Source organism: Mangifera indica, unplaced genomic scaffold (assembly GCF_011075055.1).
Source record: "Mangifera indica cultivar Alphonso unplaced genomic scaffold, CATAS_Mindica_2.1 Un_0105, whole genome shotgun sequence".
Lineage (NCBI taxonomy): Eukaryota > Viridiplantae > Streptophyta > Magnoliopsida > Sapindales > Anacardiaceae > Mangifera > Mangifera indica.
The window spans coordinates 68,728-87,986 of NW_025401197.1; the positions used below are offsets into that span (position 1 = coordinate 68,728).

The 19,259-nt window shown below is 35.5% G+C and overlaps 5 protein-coding genes across 5 annotated transcripts; 1 reads left to right on the forward strand and 4 right to left on the reverse strand.

The window, feature by feature from the left end:
* Positions 1 to 132: 132 nt before the first annotated feature.
* Positions 133 to 1,958, forward strand: LOC123207799 (uncharacterized protein At5g50100, chloroplastic-like). Its single transcript, XM_044625274.1, has 8 exons — positions 133 to 315; positions 422 to 570; positions 667 to 774; positions 873 to 929; positions 1,037 to 1,102; positions 1,210 to 1,270; positions 1,483 to 1,529; positions 1,664 to 1,958. The coding sequence occupies exons 1-8, from the start codon at positions 180 to 182 to the stop codon at positions 1,700 to 1,702; spliced, it is 663 nt and encodes a 220-aa protein (XP_044481209.1). The 5' UTR covers positions 133 to 179; the 3' UTR covers positions 1,703 to 1,958.
* Positions 1,959 to 2,018: 60 nt separating this feature from the next.
* LOC123207796 (UDP-glycosyltransferase 74B1-like) lies at positions 2,019 to 4,078 on the reverse strand. The gene is made up of 2 exons (XM_044625272.1): positions 3,161 to 4,078; positions 2,019 to 2,889 (listed from the first exon to the last, which is right to left on the reverse strand). Exons 1-2 carry the CDS (start codon positions 3,794 to 3,796, stop codon positions 2,152 to 2,154), a joined length of 1,374 nt encoding a protein of 457 aa, XP_044481207.1. The 5' UTR covers positions 3,797 to 4,078; the 3' UTR covers positions 2,019 to 2,151.
* A 1,907-nt stretch (positions 4,079 to 5,985) lies between these two features.
* Positions 5,986 to 8,031, reverse strand: LOC123207798 (UDP-glycosyltransferase 74B1-like). The gene is made up of 2 exons (XM_044625273.1): positions 7,303 to 8,031; positions 5,986 to 7,069 (listed from the first exon to the last, which is right to left on the reverse strand). Exons 1-2 carry the CDS (start codon positions 7,936 to 7,938, stop codon positions 6,350 to 6,352), a joined length of 1,356 nt encoding a protein of 451 aa, XP_044481208.1. The 5' UTR covers positions 7,939 to 8,031; the 3' UTR covers positions 5,986 to 6,349.
* Positions 8,032 to 9,772: 1,741 nt separating this feature from the next.
* Positions 9,773 to 14,395, reverse strand: LOC123207804 (calmodulin-binding protein 60 A-like; the record flags this gene model as incomplete). The annotated part of the gene is given in 7 exon segments (XM_044625281.1): positions 9,773 to 10,730; positions 10,827 to 11,033; positions 11,326 to 11,486; positions 11,998 to 12,485; positions 12,620 to 12,672; positions 12,904 to 12,982; positions 14,285 to 14,395. Coding segments are annotated over 7 exon segments (1,695 nt in total). The 3' UTR covers positions 9,773 to 10,118.
* Positions 14,396 to 17,654: 3,259 nt separating this feature from the next.
* On the reverse strand, positions 17,655 to 18,732 carry LOC123207794 (snakin-2-like). The gene is made up of 4 exons (XM_044625270.1): positions 18,566 to 18,732; positions 18,416 to 18,469; positions 18,258 to 18,300; positions 17,655 to 18,101 (listed from the first exon to the last, which is right to left on the reverse strand). The coding sequence occupies exons 1-4, from the start codon at positions 18,629 to 18,631 to the stop codon at positions 17,917 to 17,919; spliced, it is 348 nt and encodes a 115-aa protein (XP_044481205.1). The 5' UTR covers positions 18,632 to 18,732; the 3' UTR covers positions 17,655 to 17,916.
* Positions 18,733 to 19,259: the final 527 nt, after the last annotated feature.

Here is a 19,259-nt window from a genome sequence, read left to right on the forward strand (position 1 = left end):
GGTGTAAACTGTCATTTGCCCAAACCTTGTTCGAAAACCTTTTTTTACTCTTTTAAAATTTATTATTTTTTTTTTTTTTTGTGAAGACTGGATTGCCACGTAGATAGAGCAGTTTAGAACAGAATCTGTCCCCATAGGTAACACTTGAATGAACAGATTATTGTATCCACAGAACAAGAATGGCTTTGAAAGGAGCTCAAGCCCTTGCTTGTATTGCAAGAGAAAGAAGCCCATTTCTTTCTTCAACGACTCACCATCTTAATCTCAGATTACATCACTATCCTTCATTTACACCACAATCCTATCGCCAAGCTGGTGACCATCTCTTTTGCTTCGAATTTTGCTAAGAATTCGTGAAATTTTGGTGTATTTTTCGTTATGTATTGCACTGATTCAATTTTTCGTGTGTTTGTATTTGTAGGAACCCTAAATCAGATTCGTGCCATCCAGGGGACAACTGCGGATCCTTTAACGGCCAATAAAGAACAACAAAAAGAAGAATCGCCCGAGCCTGAGAATTGGAAGATCAAAATGCTTTATGATGGAGACTGCCCTCTGTGCATGCGTGAGGTGTAATGGCTTCCACTTTTTCTATTATTTCAATCCCTAATTGTCTTAGCTTATGTTGTTTTCATGATTTGTTTATGGCTATTGCATTTTTGTCAGGTTAACATGCTGAGAGAGAGGAACAAGCAATATGGGACTATAAAGTTTGTTGACATAGGCTCAGATGAATACTCTCCTGAGGAAAATCGAGGCCTAGACTACAAAACTGTATGTGATTGAAGTTAAAAATACTAGAAAAGTTAAATATCAATTGTACAGAGTCTACAGACATTATGTAATCAAGCTTGTTTTTTTCTTTTATTAAGGTTATGGGAAGAATTCATGCAATTCTTTCTGATGGAACTGTAGTTACAGATGTGGAAGTAAGCCTCCTTTCTGAATAAATCTCTGTTCTTTTGTTACTGAGGAGTGCAGGTTGTTCTCTAAAGTCCTTTGATGGCTAACATTTCATAAAAGTAACATTGTGCAGGCATTTAGAAGATTATATGAACAGGTTGGTCTTGGATGGGTTTATGCAATAACTAAATATGAACCTGTAAGCCCCCACATTTCTCATGACAATATATGTATATTTAAAAAAAAAAAAAAACCCTGTTTGTCCTTTCTTTTTCCTATGTTAATTAGAAGGCATTTTATTCGCAGATTGCTACAATAGCTGATGCTGTTTATGGTGTTTGGGCTAAATATCGTCTTCAGATTACTGGTAAGTTCATACAACTGAAGGAATTCCAAACTACATTTTTGTCCTTTATGAGTTGCAAGAAAAAAAAAATCAGTTTGGCCCTCTTGTATTTCCTCTAAGTTAGTAAATGAAAAATTCTGAAAGAAAATTCTAGTAGCTTCCATGCCTTTGAAATCTGATGCTTCAATAAAATTCTTTCAATTATTAAATGCAATGTCCAATCTTGGTTTTAGGTCGACCTCCCTTAGAAGAGATTTTGGAAGGACGCAGGAAGAGCAAGGTAGGGACCCGGCATACTGCATCTAGTAAATTTCCATTTTTCCATTATTCAGCAAATTAACCTTTATATTTCCTCAATCCCTTTTCATGGATTTGACAAGAAGATATTCTGTTGAATTAAAACCAATTTTGCAGGGTAAAGTATGTGGGGACAGTGATGCTTGTAAGATGTGAACTCTCTCGATATGTGGTTGGTGAAAAGCATTTTGAGAGTTCTGTAATTTTTGCGGAAGCTATGTAATCATCTTCTAAATTTTACTCTGAAATGCCTTCTGTCTTTTAGTTACTACATTAATCTGAAATGGGAAAGTACATATGTTGAATACTTTTCCCTTATAGTCAATGCAATGTATTGGTTACAGAATTGTACCTGCAATATCATGGTTCAGAAGATGAAAAAAGAAGAGATCTTCATGTATTTTGGAATTTATATTTTCCCTTTTTTGTCAAGGTTTAATCTACCTTATGACAGAATCAAGCTCATACTGCATGTTGGACAAAATTTAAACTATTTTTGCTGAAATACAAAGATATTGAGTTACCTGAGCCATTCCCTGGATCTGAAAGATACATTAATTGTCTAAGAAGTTAAATTACTATTATTATTCAAGGGATAACGACAATCAAACGTTTATCTTTCGCTGTCCTTTCATTATCTTCATGACAAATTCATCAATATTCCTATCTGAGCTACCACCAACACTGACAGCTTTCTTAGCAAACTCTCTCCACTTGGATGCATTGCTCTTAATTTCTACACTTCTTTCTCCGTCCATGACTATCTCTATGCACCTCTTTAGCTCTTCCCCTTTAACAATCCCCTCTTCATCCTTCTTACCTCTCACTCCTACCTTCCACACATCCACCAGAAACTTAGAATTAGTTGGCTGGTCACAACACTGCGGCATTGCCACCATTGGCACACCCAGGCTGAGCCCCTCCAAGGTCGAGTTCCATCCACAGTGTGTTATGAAGCAACCCACGGCAGGGTGAGCTAGCACCTCAAGCTGGTTGCACCATGTCAAAATGCACCCTGTCTCACCAAGTGACTTCACAAAGTCAACCGGCAACTTGTTCTCATTCTCCTTTGCAACCCATACAAAAGGCCTGTTGCTTGCTTTCAAGCCCCGCGCAATTTCCTCAACTTGTGCCGTCACAATATTTACCATGCTTCCAAATGACACATATATCACTGAATTTTCTGGCTTGGTGTCTAGCCATCTCATGCTCTCCACACTTGTTGGTTTCCAAAGATTAGCTCCATAAGCTGTATCTCCCTCAATCTGTTTGTCCAGGTAGGCTGATGGCACCATTGGACCGATCAACACAAATGGCCAGTGTCCCAACATCGTCTTCACTAGCTTTTTACAGAGTCAGAAACATAAACAAATTAGAAAAATAACTCAAACAACAAAAAAACCGAGTGTAAAATTTGATAAGGGATGTTCCCGTATTTTGATTTCTCATCATGATCATGATACCAATGATTTTAAGGTATTTTGTTGTCTCCGCAGTTAACATGACACAACAGTATCTTTGTTTCTTACACAGACTCTACAAACAATTACTACTCTAAATCAGCTCTTTAGCAAACTATAAAAGCCTATTGAACATGAAACACAATCCAGTTACCTCACTTTCCAGCTCCTCGAAGGAGTTGCAGAACACCCAATCATTTTCATTCAATTTGGAAATTCCCTCTAAAATCGCTACCAAAGAAGCAGGATTTCTGGAAGGCTGTGCAAGAAAACTTGGCATGTCACAGAATTCCAGTGAAGGCAGGCCAGGCAACAATAAGGGAAAATTTTCTTGCTTCATAGGCAAAGTCAAAAGCCCTTGATTTATTTGCCAAAACATAGAACAAACAGAAGCTGAAACGGTGAATACTGCAGCTCCATAAATGCCAAACTGTCTAGCTACTTCAAGAACCCAAGGCAGCATTGAATCATACACAATACAGTTAACAGGCGAGTCTGAGTTTTGGTACTTGAGTATGACCTCTGCCAAAGTTTTTGAACCAACTGCTCTGAAAGACTCCAAGTAGGCTTCTACACTTGGAGCTTGCTTGGAACCGCCTTCATCGAAGCCATCTGAGATGGGCTCGACGCCAACTGTGGTTGCACAGATCGACTTGACAGTGCAATGGGTGGTGGCTAGAGTGGCCTTTAGTCCCTTGGAGGCCAGGCGTTTAGCAAACTGAAGGAGAGGATTTATGTGGCTTTGGGCAGGATATGTAAGCACAAGAACATGACCTTTTTGCTTCTCCATTTCCTGTCTTCAGAGTCTGATTTTTGATAGTAATACAATACAAGATACACTGAATCGGCTTGAGGTGTTTTATATATAGTAAATTTGGAAACTGATGGTTCGGTCAAGAAAATTGGTTCACTCTGTCGACGTTAATGGCAAGCTTAAAATGATCAAAGCCGTCCAGAGGTCGAGGTTTCTTATGAAAGTCCTCAGGAATCAGGATTCCCACCATGACGAATAATGGAACTACTAGTCCATAGTCCTTACCAACTATTTTGACAAATGACACAAGGATGATAAAGTGTGGAGGAAGAGAACGACTTTTTGTTTTTGTTTTTAATTAAAGGATAAACTTACTTTATTTATTTTGTTTAGAGAGACAAATCAGTATTCTGACACGTAAGAGCAACCTAATCTCTAAAAAGGTTAAAAAATAACAGGGACAATTTTAGGATTATAAAATAAGCAAAAATTACACTGAATAATTGTAGCCCAGTTAAAATTATTTTGTTATTTTGTTTTTGACACATAATTAAAAAAAACTATAAAAAAGCATCATGCAAATGCCCACGTTGCCCCCTGGTAGCTCTTCGAAGGGGCATCCAGGCAACAAAGAAAGAGACTATGGCTTAGAAACTTGGTGGCGGCGGGCTTGAACCTTAACCAAGTTGACTTGACTTAAATATATTTAATTTGAATTTATTCAAGTCTGAATTGAAAAGGTAGCGTGTGTTTAGAATTAAACTAAAATTAAATTAAAAAAAAATTAATCCAGTTTAACCTACAAGTTGGAGATGGTTCGATTTAATTTTGACTTAGTTTATCAATTGATTCACATTATATAAAACAATTATAAAAAAGATATCGTTTTATTTATTATTAAGTAAAACAATATTATTTTATCATTTGAGTCATAAACTCAAACCGTAAATCTTAATCATAAATTAGAATTATAAACTTTAATTGAACCATTTTTTATTTGGGTTGAACCCAAGTTATTTTTAATTTTAACTAATTGAACTTAAACTGAATTCGAATTAAATTATTTTCATTCAAATTACACTTAAACCAAATGATGTTTAGATTCGGTTTGATTCTCTACAAAAATATATTACGGTTAAATTCTTAAAAATCAGGTGATACCTTACCTTCCATAGAAATTAGTGAAAATTTTATTCCTTCTTCATAAAATATAAAATTTAGAAGCAATGGCTATTGCATTTTTGTGAGGTTAACATGCTGAGAGAGAGGAACAAGCAATTTGGGACTACTAAGTTTGTTGACATAGGCTCAGATGCATACTTTCCTGAGGAAAATCAAGGCCTAGACTACAAAACTGTATGTGATTGAAGTTAAAAATATGGACATCATGTAATCAAGTTTGTTTTTCTTTCTATTGTTAAGGTTATGGGAAGAATCCATGCACTTCTTTTTGATGGAACTGTAGTTACAGAAGTGGAAGTAAGCCTCCTCTATGCAAATAAATCTCTGTTCTTTTGTTACTGAGGAGTGGAGGTTGTTTTCTAAAGTCCTTTGATGGCTAACATTTCATAGAAGTATCATTGTGCAGGTATTTAGAAGATTATATGAACAGGTTGGTCTTGGATGGGTTTATGCAGTAACTAAATATGAACCTGTAAGCCCCGGCATTTCTCAAGACAAAACATGTATATTTGAAAAAAAAAAACCTGTTTGTCTTCTCTTTATCCTATATTAATTAGAGGGCATTTTATCCCAGATTGCTACAATAGCTGATGCTGTTTATGGTGTTTGGGCTAAATATCGTCTTCAGTTCAGATTACTGGTAACTCTATACAGCTGAAGGAATTCCCACATACATCCTTGTCCTTTATGTGTTGCAATTGAAAAAAAAATCAATTCTAATAGCTTCCATGCCTGTGAAATCTGATGCTTCAATAAAATTCTTTCAATGATCAAATGCAATGTCCAATCTTGAGGTCGACATCCCCTAGAAGAGATTTTGGAAGCACGCAGGAAGAACAAGGTAGCCACCCGGCATACTGCATCTAGTAAATTTCCCTTTTTCCTTCATTATTCAGCAAGTTAACCTTTTATATTTCCTTCAATGCCTTTTCATGGATTTGACAAGAAGATAATCTGTTGAATTAAAATTTAAAACCAATTTTGCAGGGTAAAGTACGTGGGGACAGTGATGCTTGTAAGATGTAAACTCTCTTGACACATGGTTGGTGAAAAGCATTTTGAGAGTACTGTAATTTTTGCGGAAGCCATTTAATCAGCTTCTAATTTTGCTCTGAAATGCCTTCTCACATCCGGTTACTACATTAATTTGAAATGGGAAAGTATATATGTTCAATACTTTGCCCAAATAGTCGATGTATTTTGGAAGTTATATTTTGCCTTTTTCCAAGGTTTAACCTACCTTTTGACAGAATCATGCTCATACTGCATGTGGGACAAAATTTAAACTATTTTTGATGAAATACAAAGAAATTGAGTTACCTGGGGCATTCTCTGGCTCTGAATGATACATTTATTGTGTAAGTTAAATTACTTTTGGGATGACAACAATCAAGCGTTTATCTTTCTCTATCCTTCCATCATCTTCATTACAAATTCATCAATATTCCTATCTGAGCTACCACCATCGCTGACGGCTTTCTTAGCAAACTCTCTCCACTTGGATGCATTGCTCTTAATTTCTACACTTCTTTCTCCGTCCATGACTATCTCTATACACCTCTTTAGCTCTTCCCCTTTAACAATCCCCTCTTCATCCTTCTTAGCTCTCACTCCTACCTTCCACACATCCTCCACAAACTTAGTATTAGTTGGCTGGTCACTCCACTGTGGCACTGCCACCATTGGCACACCCAGGCTCAGCCCCTCCAAAGTTGAGTTCCATCCACAGTGTGTTATGAAGCAGCCCACGGCAGGGTGAGCTAGCACCTCAAGCTGGTTGCACCATGTCAAAATGCAACCTTTGTCACCAAGTGACTTCACAAAGTCAACCGGCAACTTGTTCTCATTCTCCTTTGCAACCCATACGAAAGGCCTGTTGCTAGCTTTCAAGCCCCGCGCAATTTCCTCAACCTGTGCAGCCGCAATATCTGCCATGCTTCCAAATGACACATATATCACTGAATTTTCTGGCTTGGTGTCTAGCCATCTCATGCTCTCTACACTAGTTGGTTTCCAAAGATTAGCTCCATAAGCTGAATCTCCCTCAATCTGTTGGTCCAGGTAGGCTGATGGCACCATTGGACCGATCAACACCAATGGCCAGTGTCCCAACATCGTCTTCACTAGCTTTTGACAGAGTAAGAAGTACACACAAATTAGAAAAACAATTCACTCTATAAGAAAACTTAAGTGTAAATTTTGACAAGGGATATTGTTGTATTTTGATTTATTGTCTTCACACTCAATATGACACAACAGTATCTTTGTTTCTTAACCAGACTCTACAAACAATTACTACTCTGAATTAGCTATTTAGCAAACTATAAAAGTTTATTGAACATGAAATGCAATCCAGTTACCTCACTTTCCAGTTCCTGAAAGGAGTTGCAGAACACCCAATCATTTTCATTCAATCTAGAAAATTTCTCTAAAATCGCTGCCAAATAAGCACGATTACTGCCAGGCTGTGCAAGAAAACTTGGAATGTCACAGAATTCCAGTGAAGGCAGGCCCGGCAACAATAAGGGCAAATTTTCTTGCTTCATGGGCAAAGTCAAAAGCCCTTGATTTATTTGCCAAAACATAGAACAAACAGAAGCTGAAACAGTCAATAGTACAGCACCATAAATGCCAAACTGTCTAGCTACTTCAAGAACCCAAGGCAGCATTGAATCATAGACAATACAGCTTATAGGCGAGTCTGAGTTTTGGTACTTGAGTATGATCTCTGCCAAAGTTTTTGAACCAACTGTTCTGAAAGACTCCAAGTAGGCTTCTACACTCGGAGCTTGCTTGAAACCGCCTTCATCGAAGCCATCGGAGATGGGCTCGACGCCAACTGAGGTTATACGGATTGACTTGACAGTGTAATGGGTGGTGGCTAGAGTGGCCTTAAGTCCCTTGGAGGCCAGGCGTTTAGCAAACTGAAGGAGAGGATTTATATGGCCTTGGGCAGGATAAGTAAGCACAAGAACATGACCTGTTTGCTTCTCCATTTCCTGTCTTCAGAGTCTGATTTTTGATAGTAATACAAGATACACTGAACCGGCTTGAGGTGTTTCACATAGTAAATTTGGAAACTGATGGTTCGGTCAAGAAAATTGGTTCACTCTGTTGACATTAAAGGCTAAAAGGAGTTAAAATTGCTTACTGCAAAGCATAAAATGATCGAAGCCGTCCAAAAGAATCGATGGAGAGATTGGGGTTTCCCATGCAAGTCCCTCCATAGGAGATGAATAATTAAACTACTAGTCCAAACCTACTTGTCCAAAGCATAATTGGACCCGCCCGTATATGTTGTGTTAATAAACTTGAGATACAGTAATTATACTTATAACTATTTTATTAAGTAAATTAAAGTTTTATGAATATAATAAAAATTTAAACATATACCTTAATTTTAAAAGTTTAAATATTCTATCAATTTTATTAATTATTGGATCAAAAGAGTTTGAATATCTAAAGCTGTTAAAAATTAATCACAAATTTTGGTGGAACAATTTTAAAGTAACATGGATAATTTTAGGATTATAAAATAAACAAAAATTATAAAGAATAAACAAAAACTCAACCAAAATTATTTTGTAATTTTTTTTTGATACATAATAAAAAAAAGGTTATAGGAAAGGCATAATGTACAATATCCATTTTAACACATTAATTTGTTGCATCATTGTATCAGTAGATTGAGTTTGAAATAGAGTTAACTCATTCTTAAAATGAGTGAAATTCAAACTAAAAGAAATTCAGTTTAGTCTATCTTGTGAGTCAAAAAATGATTTGATTTAGATTGAATTTAATTTATAATTTGATTTATATTATATCAAATAATTATAAAATAATATTATTTTATTTATTATTGGATAAGATAACATAATTTTATCATTTGAATTATGAATTTAAATCATAAATTTAAATTATAAATTTAAATTAAATAATTATTTATTTAAATTAAACTCAAATTATCTTTAATTTTAACTCAATCTGAATTTAAATTAAATTATTTTTATTTAAGATAAACTCAAGTAAAAAATAGTAATACTTAAAAAAACGACGTTATCTCATGAACAAACAAAAAATATTTTTTAGTGAACTAAAAATGCTAAAATGCAATAAAAAATTTAAGTGTTTCTGGTAGCCTAGATCATGGGCATCAATTCTATGGACCTGGGTAAATAAAGGCCGATAATATAGACCAAAAGACTTGCTTCCACCCAGATGTAATTTCAAAGTTTCCGTCTGTTAATTTTTTAAAACTTAAATGAATAAAATTATTATTTGTTAAAAAAATTTAAAAAATTAAAGTTTTATCATATTTTTCTATCAAAATTTAAAAATATCATAATTTTCTTCTCACCCAAAATTTGAAAATTAAATATTTTCCTTTTAAGATTTTGAAACTGTCACTGGAAATAATAAAGTTTGTTACCTTCGACTATGTTCACTCTCCTTCCCAACTTTTTTTTTCTTGTCAATCAAACCCTTTCCTTCGAGACAAAAGGGTGGGAGGGAATGATAGCTGATCAAGGGAGAAGGAGGAGGGAAGATTGACAACCAAGAAGGGTGAGTTATTAGAGAAAAAAATCTTAAAAGAGAAATTGTCACTTTTTAAACTTTAGGTACAGGTAAATTATTAAATTTTTAAATAGAGAGAAAAAAATTTGATAAAACTTTAGTTTTTTAAATTTTTTTATTAAATGACTATTTTATAATTAATTTTAATTGAAAATTTTAACATAATTTAACTCACAGGTAGGATTTATAAGTTTTTTAAAGTTGATGGGTGTACATGGGTTTGTACCTAACCTTGGGTGGGAAAAAACCCTTTGGCCTAAAAGATAATACTGGCCTTATTTAACAAAAAGCAGTTGTACAAAATGATATTCCAACTTGACAGCTGCTACCAACCATCTAAGTTTTCACATGAACATTGGAGCTTCAAACGAAGCAGCTGAAAATTTACAGCAAGAACCCTAAGCCTAGTACCGGTATGCACATCTACACACCTACAATCTAACGCTTAGTTTTTATCTGCAGCCAACAGACCCAGATTTTATGAACTATAAGCTGAATCCACATCTGATGAAATCTGCAACTCGTTGCCATCTACAACTGCACGCAAAACTTAATTGGGCAGCTCTCACTAGTATAAACTTGCTATCGAAATAACCAGATTTCACAACCCATTGGCACATCTTGAAAGAGTTGTTCTTTTGGCCACAACTCTCCTTATATAGAAAAATTTCAGCACACTGAACAGCTTTGTCCATCTCGTCTGAGCTTTACAAATGGTAGAACGTCTTAAGAGGAAGCCATCAACTGCACTTTGTAGATCAGCCTGTGATTCCAAACTCATACTCTGAGCCTGATGATCCGTATCAAGGAAGCGCAGATGATCTTCATCGCAGAAAGAATGAGTGATGGACTCTGTGTCACAGATCAGGGCGTTGCTGACTTGGCCCGGATAATTCAATGTCTGGTCATATCTGAGACCCATATTTTCTATACTGTGTAAGCCATAATCATCCAAGCCAGTCACACTCCCAACAGGATAAATGGATGGTATAATATCAGGGGAAGGGGCATTCAGTTGTGGATAGTCAAATCCGCCCATCTTCTGAGAAGCCAAAGTCTTGCTCTCATTAGAATTGCCAGTCATGGGAGAGCTTGATGTGCAAAAAGCATTAGTTAATTGCGACGGGGAACCCATGAGAGAGGCTTCATCCTCAAAAGATGTAACTTCTTCCCAATGTTTATATGCAGTAAGTACCAGGTTTTGAGCTTCAGCCTGATGTCAGAGGTGATCATTAGAAACACAAATGAGAAAAAATATATAACCGGATGAAAAAGGAAAAACTAATATGATGTGATAAGAGAATTGTGCCTTTTGGGTTTCAGACAGCCTATCAATGGGAACATACTGGCATTCTGAAAGTAATCCCATCACTTGCCCCACAACATTAAAGACCACACCAGATTTCTGTTGAGAACCAGGTGGGCTATACAAGAATGTGCTCTTATCAAGTATACATGTCCGAGCATGGTCCAAGGTAACTTCCCACATCCTAGCAGACATACCAGTGCCAAGGATCTGCGTACAAAACAATACATAAATGGTAATTTTACTGCAAGAAAGTTGATAAAACACCCAAAGTTTTAAGCGGTCATAATAAGTTGTAAATAAAAGAACATATACACTTAATGCAGAACATTTCCTTAGCATGGATACTAAGAAGTATAGATGTTAGTGTCAGCAAAGCAACATCTTAAATCTCAATATTTCCAAAGAAATGTAGCCTTTGGTTTTCATAGAAGGCATGCAAACTTGAAGTAGTACAGTACTATAAAAATAAAATATAAGAGATAAAGCAATGCACTCTTACTTGTCGAAGCCTTGCAGGGTCTAATATGAGTGAGGTCAAGAAATCCTTGACGGTCAGGATTTTTTCTCGAGTCAAACGCTTGTGGAAAGCTCCATCTTTGCCAATCTTTTCCAATCTCCATACTTCGTCAGACAGGGAAGGTGGGTGGTGCTTCTTGTATACTGCAACCCAAAGCAAAAAAATAAATAGGAATTTCACTTCACTATTTGTTTCAGTACTTGATTTGAACAACCTAAAATATAACATGTGGTTGATTCCCTGTTAAAAATTAGAAATTTTCAATTCCATTGACAACCAATCATCAAAGGAAGATAGCTTCCGGGCCATTAAGTATATTAATTCAGCAATTTTCAGAATTTATATTTGATTAGTATATAGTAGTAATAAGACCAAACACTATAACAAAAATGGCCAAATAATGCGTTAAAAGTTCATCAAAGAAAAAAGACACAGAATAAGAAGATTCAACATGAAAGTTAACTATATGTAAGCATATGGACAATTAATATAATCTCTTCTTGGAATGATACAACTACATTTTTTGCTAATAAATAATGCTTAATTATTATGGTACGGAAAAGAAAAGAACACAACATCAACAACACAGGGAAAATATGAAAAGGTAATAGTAATCAACTACATTCTTGAGACCAATAAGTGAACCAAACTTACATTCCCCTCGGTGATCCCTAACAGTGAAGGATTCTGTCTTTGCTTCCCTTATTCTATTTCCATCTGAGTTATCCACTACTCTTGCCCCCAGTCTGAACCTCCGGCTCCTGGTCCAGCTTGAATTATCTGTAAATGAAATTTCACCCACCAAACCAATTCCCTCCTTGAGAGTAAAATATTGATCTCCTGTAAGAAGAGGTTTCTTTCCTTCTCTCTCTCTCACAATGTTATTCTTAAATTCTTCAGCTGTCCAATTGTCAGCCTCATCACCATCAAAGTCACCCTCAAGAACTACAATTTCCACCCTGGCAGAGGATTCGAGACCAGAGGAAACAATTTGCCCAGTAAAAGTATCAATAAGAGCTACTTTTACGTTAGAATCATCTGCATCAATTCGAGCCCCGGTGAACACAGGAAGAGAAAGATTATTTACAAACTTCAGTTGTAAGCTTCTTGATTCAGGAGTATGCATCTCTTTTCCGCTAGTCCTGGACAAGGATGAATAAGAAATATAAAAAAATATATTTTAAAATCTTCTGGCTTAAAACCTTGATACAATTTATTTCATTCTACTTCAATGAATAAAAAAATTTATCACCAAAACCACAGTGTTGATTCTTACCATTTGAGGCCGACCAAATATTTTTTTAGAGCCGATTCAACTTCCTCTTTTACCTGTAATACATAAACAAAGGTCCATCAAAATTTCAATACAAAATTAACTGTCCTAGCAACAAAAATTAAAGGGAGCTCACTAACTACTGCTTTTAGAAACTTAAATGTAGTTATTTGTGCATAAAATTTTAGTTTTATTGTTTTAGAATTAACAAGCTGTAAAAACAAAGAAATGCTTAGTGAACTAAGCTTAATACTTGGCTACAGAAAATATTAAGGGAATATGCATACCACCCTGCGAATGAGGGGCTCAAAAGCTGGCTCCAGTAAACGCTGGACAGAGCGTATCTTCATAACATCCTGAACCACACTAAACAAAATCAACAACAAATGAGAAACTCAAGAACAAAAAATGTAATAATCATATATCAACATTGTTCATCAGTCATCAAGTTAACAAAGTGTAACAAGCAAGCATAACAGTTGATTTATTAGTGAAATAAACAATAGAAAGTTCAAGCAAACTCTCTCTGTTCCATCTTCAAAAGCATAGAAACATCATCCTTACTAGATATGGAATGAGCATACGTTTTACTTTCTATACTTATTGAGTTACTGCCCATATTGAGAAAAAAAAAAAAAGGCAAATTATTACTTCCCCAGAAAAAGAATAAATCCAAGAGGTTAAATCTTAATGGCCAAAACCAAAGTCATCAATTTGACCAGGGAAAGGACCTCCCAACACCAATTTTAGATTCAATTATCTTTTACATTTTTCAAAAAGCAAAGAATCCCAGTTAGCATAAACACTGAAGCCACATTAAAAAATTAAAAGGTGATATGTAGAGATGGCAATTTCGGTCTGACTTTAGAGGTCTCGACCCTCGATTTTTTGATAGAAACGGGGAAGAGGACGGAAATGAAAAAGATCCCTACAATCAAGGACCGGCCGGGGATGGGGATGCAGCCGTCCCCCCCCCCCCCCCCCCCCCCCCCCCTATCCCCATCTTTTTATATTAATATATTTACTTAAAAATACTAAATATCTTTATAGTTTTAGATTATTTATGTTTTTATTATGCATATTAGAGTGATTATAGATTGGTTTTAATTTTACCTAATTTATTATTTAATATATTTATATTGTGTTTAGAAGGTATAAAGAGATAATTTTTTCTTGCAGGTACGAGGGGGTAAGAGGAGGAGGTCCCGGCAGAGACGAGGACAAGATGGGAAGAGGGTTTTTCTTCACAGGGAGAAGATGGAGAATCATTTTCATCCCCATAACGGAGACAGACCGGGGACGAGGATTGATATCTTGTACGAGAATGGGAATGGGAATGGGAACGGAGACGGAGACAGGGATTCATTGCCACTTCTCATAAAACAAGAACAACTAGCCATTCCCGCTTCACCTAAAGAATTCAACATAAATTTCACATGGATAAAACAAACACAACGATGGAAAAGGAACCCAGTTCAGCTTCAATTAGATTTCCACTGTGCCATTAAAATCCCAACTATTTCACCACATTCATCTACAATTTGAAACCAAACAAGCACGGCACACGTTATCCCTCATTCAATTCTAAACTTTAGCAGAAAAAAATAATAAATAAAACTTCACAAAAAAACATATATAAACAATCAATCAACAGAAGAAATCACTTACCTTTCGAAAGTAAAAACTTTCCTCCGCTTGTCCTCTGGATTATTCCCTTCTGCTGCTTTGGCCTTTCCATCCTCTTGTTGCCTCTTCTGGGACATTTTCAAACAACCCACAGGCGTTGGTTCCGATGATCAAAAATAACAATAACATCCAAAGAGACCAACATGCGGCGCAAGATATGGTACTCTATTATTCCCTCCCCCCAATATATACAGCAAGAGAGAGGCAGGCAATTAAGGATAATGAGTGAGAAGAATCCAAAAACCACACACAAAAAGTTTCTGTAACCGTAACTTTGAAATATATATATACATATATTTCTTTAATTCGCTTTACTTTTATTGTCCATTATCTGAATTTGGCTGCGTCTGTGATGCTTCTTCCCCCTGAAACTCACTCATCGGGCCTAATTGCTCTGTTGTTAGCGATTGCGAATCAGCAAGCAAGTGTTTATCCATCGAAACCGCGTTATGGACTTGAACATTGGGGTCCACACGCATTTTTGGTCCCACTTTTGCCTTGTCACCTCACCCATGTTTGTACGTGTGACTTATTTAGGTTCATTGATTTCTTCGTCTTCATATATTGTTATAATAACTATCCAACTCTGTTTAACTGTCATATTTCGGTAATCAGTAACAAGTTTAGAACATAATTACGTATTTTTCCATGATTAAGTGAGACAATATCGGCTAAACACGGGCAAACTTGACCATAATTGATAAATAACAGATCTTTCCAGGGGATTCTGAAGATATGGGCATGGGTATTTTCTGTTTTTTGGTAAGGATCATTAATCACCATATTTCGAAGAAGCCATTTTAACCTCTGTATTTCATGTTGTTCTTGATACATAGAAAAGGTTAGCAAGAGAAGCTCTTCAGAGTTCAGTCTTCATGCCACTCCGGTCAAATCAGTAACTGTTTTTATAGAAAACGATAATATTATGTTGTAAATTAGAGATGAAAATGTCAGAATCACATATTCTTCTTTCATGGCACTTCCAGGAATCTTCCTTTTGTATCGATTCTACCAACAAGACTCGAACTTTCTCGGTAACCAATCAAACCCCTTCACTACATTCCAAAACTATTCTCTCCAGGGGCAATTCAATTTGATTTGGAAGTAATCACACTCCACAAAACAAAACCGCGTTAGATTTCATAAAGATTTGAAAGCTCTTGATTGAAAACCTCCACTTCCCCCAAAATTAATAATCACCCAAAGCAAAATGATATACAAGAATTGGATGCTTGCATGTAATGGGACAGATGCGGAGGTTCCAAGATGGGCAAGGACCCATTTGGGTCAAATGGATCATGTGTGTGGTTATGGATAAAGAAGAAGAAGAAGAAGAAGGTTGCCACTTGTTTCATCACTTTTCTCAGGGGTCCATGATTTGGCAGTTGATCATGAGGATGATCAATCAATCATGGGACCCAAGTGCGAATATTTGACCATACTACATCAAGCGTGCCAAATTTCAATTCATTCATCCTATTATTGCACCCGATCTTATCATTAATTATAATTACTTCTTTAAAATTTTATGCCCAACTAGGCAATGACTTTCAATTTGTTTATAATTTTGCAACTGAGAAAGTTAGGCAAAAATCTTGGATTCGCACGTGATTTCAGCATGAGTTTTTTTATCTTCAATTCGTGTGACAACATTGTGACATATGCTTGACTTCGAACAAATTCATGTGTATCGCTTGTGTCGTGTTGTTTGATTTTCAAGCCAAAAATGTTGAAACAGGAGTATCTTGAAGATAAGTAAAGAGAAAATAATTCTCCCTTGGAGATTGAGAAACAGTGGGCACCATGTGGGTTGCTAGGGAGTCCAATTGCTTGCGAGTTATTTGGTATGTGGTTCGGTTATTGTCGAATCAAGTTTGAACTTACAATTTCTTAGCTCAACATGCGAGCTATATAAAATCTTAACCTTACTCTGTTCTGCACCTTAAATTCTTACATTCAACCCAACATTAAATATTGAATATAAAGATAGATATATAAATTATAAATTTTAATTATAATATTTTGAACTTGGCTCGGTTTATCTGTTTATTCAGTTATACGGCTCAACTGGGCTTACTGTAGTAGCCCTTCAGTGTGAATGCAATTGTTCATGAAAAGTTTTTGGGCTGCAGTTGGTGGGGTCGCCACTACCCATAGAGAACTAGGCCCACATCTTATAAGCGGTCTTCGCTCAACAAATCCAGAAATCACGTATCGGCGGTCTCCAACGTTGACAATTAGTGAAGAGATTATCCTCGAAAAATTATCATTAAAATCCTTAAAAAAAATGATTTTTCAAATCGAAAATAGAGAGAAACGGAAAAATTATTAAATTTTAAACTAATAAAAAATTAAATTTTTAATTATTTTTAATATTTTTATTTAATGGTAATTTTAAATTTATATTAATATAATAAAATAAAAATTTTTAAATTTTTTAAATTAATAAATAAAAAGATAAAATAATAAATCCTTTGGCCATTTCTAAATTTACCAAAAATAAGTTCGCATGAGATAGGTATTCATAAATAGGGCTGAACTCAAACTAAACTCATTCAAATTTAAACTCAATTTGAATAAATTTGAAACGAGTTAGTCATATAAGAGCTTAAACTCAAATTCGAGTTCGAGCTCGAGCTACTCATAAAATTTTTTAATTAAAAATTTTAAACAAAACGATATCATTTGATCAATATATATTAAAACGATATTGTTTTTAATAACAAAAAACAAATCAAATCAAATTCAAACAGAATTTAAGCTTAACTTTCACAACTCGACGAATTTGAACTCAACTATATATAAACCAAACCAAACTTAAACTTAAATTCGATTCGAATTTAATCCTATTCACAAAGTAGTAAAAAAAAAAAAAGATTAAATATTTTATTAAACATAAAACTACTTCTTTAAAAATAAAATCGATTAATATGTTATATAAATATATTTAAAATAATTTAAAAGTAAAGATAATTCTCACAACACTCTCTTTCAGTTAAAAGATAATCACCCTAAAAATATTTCTTTTTAAATTTCAAATTTATTTTTTTAATTCTCCTACCTTTTATTTTAATTTCTGTGTTTTTAATTCCCTTCCTTTATTTGTAATTATCATTATTATTAATTATATTTATAATAATATATATATAAATTTTTCCACGGAGAGATTAAACTGTTCATATTATTATTTTTAATAACTAAGAACCCACCGACTAATAGTGTTTTGAAAAGACTAAACTTTCTACCAAACTGATTGTGTTTTGTTTGATTCCTCAGTCGATAAGAGTGAAAGTTGCGTTGAAAATCTGAAACTTTGTTTTATGTTATCCCAAAGATGAAACAAGACAACAAATAAACACATCTTTCTAATACATTCACCTTCAAATGATCACACAGATAACAACATTACATCACATTTCTCCATCCATACTTACATTAACATACACATGATTGCAGACACAAACCACATCAACCAGCTAAAGCTACACCCAACTTTTTCATTTTCTTGGCATCCAAACAAAGCAGTCCACCAAAACAAAAAAGCTCCGAACAATGACACAGAGAGGAACCCCCCAGTTGGGTTCCCCGCCAGCTTGCTGCATTGCTTGTGGACCTCATGGGCACTTGGTTTTATTTCCATGAGTAGTCATATCTGTGTAGCAAGTCCCGCACAACTCCCTGTTTCCGGAGGTACCAGGCGGCACACATTTGCATCTCAAACAGCAGGTCCCACAGGCCCTGTTGCACAAGTTTGGCCGAGAATGAACGCTGCACCTCTGTTTGCATAATCCTCCACAATCTGAAACTCAAAACTAAAATCAATTAGAAGAAGCAAATGTGGTCTCTCATCAGTGATGTGTTTGTCAATGCATGACAACAGAACTAGTTCTGTGCGTTTTGCTTTCAATACAGAGGAAAAACGCACAAATTTGAGAAACAAAAAGTGGAAACCCACCTATGTCTTGCATCAGCCTTCTGTTTGCACCTCTCACAACAAGCTGATCAGCAACAAAATCAAACTCAGGTCAGATTTCACTAGGGTTATCCATGAAAAAACATGAAATTAATCAAATAAAACCTCCTATACAGAAACAAAAAGAAGTGAAAGATTACCTGCTCAACGTGGGTTACATCTTCATTTTCTTCAATCCTGAGATCTGATGAAACCTGCATGCATGCAAATTAGCCAAGCGGTTAGATTAGAGTCTCAGCAAAACCCATATATCCAGGACATTGACCAAGAAAACTACTCTATATCTATACCTCTGCAACTCCAAGGCTGAATAGCAAAACTCCCAGACAGAGAAGCACACGTGCTACCTTCATCATGCTTGTTTTTGCTTATGCTTCTAAGTTCATGGCATTGCATGCCTATTTATAGCGGGGGATTTGTTGTGATTTGACTCAACTGTTCACATGTTCAAAAATTTATTTACAAGAAAATACCAACGTGGTGTCACGTCAGCTTTGAATCTGCCCAATGGCTAAAAGAAAGCTTGTTATATTTGACTAATACATGCCATCTAGCAAGGTAAAAAGTTAAAGGGCAATTATCTTCTTTTAAATATCTCATTGTTCATCGAATTCGAACCTCTTGGTGATATCAACCTAGGACCAGACCCGACAAGTGATTGAATAATGATAAACACAAGCTGCTTTAATTTAGTGCAGCCAGCTGGATGGAAATAATTGTAAGCACTGCAGGTAGGCAGGTGCCAGAGTGGGTCATTGCTGACCGGGGAGAGTTACCAATAACTTCCTTTAAAAGCAAGTTTCAGATAACACTGCAGTAGTAGTTGTGCATAGGCTGGTCAAGGAGACATAATGGCGTCCAAGTCATAAAGACGACAAAGCTAAAGGTGAGAATGAGTGAGCTGGCCTGCTACATTTGTTGTGAAAACCCACTTGCTGGCTGAACAACCGTAACATGGCAGCTTTATTATAATGGATACAATCT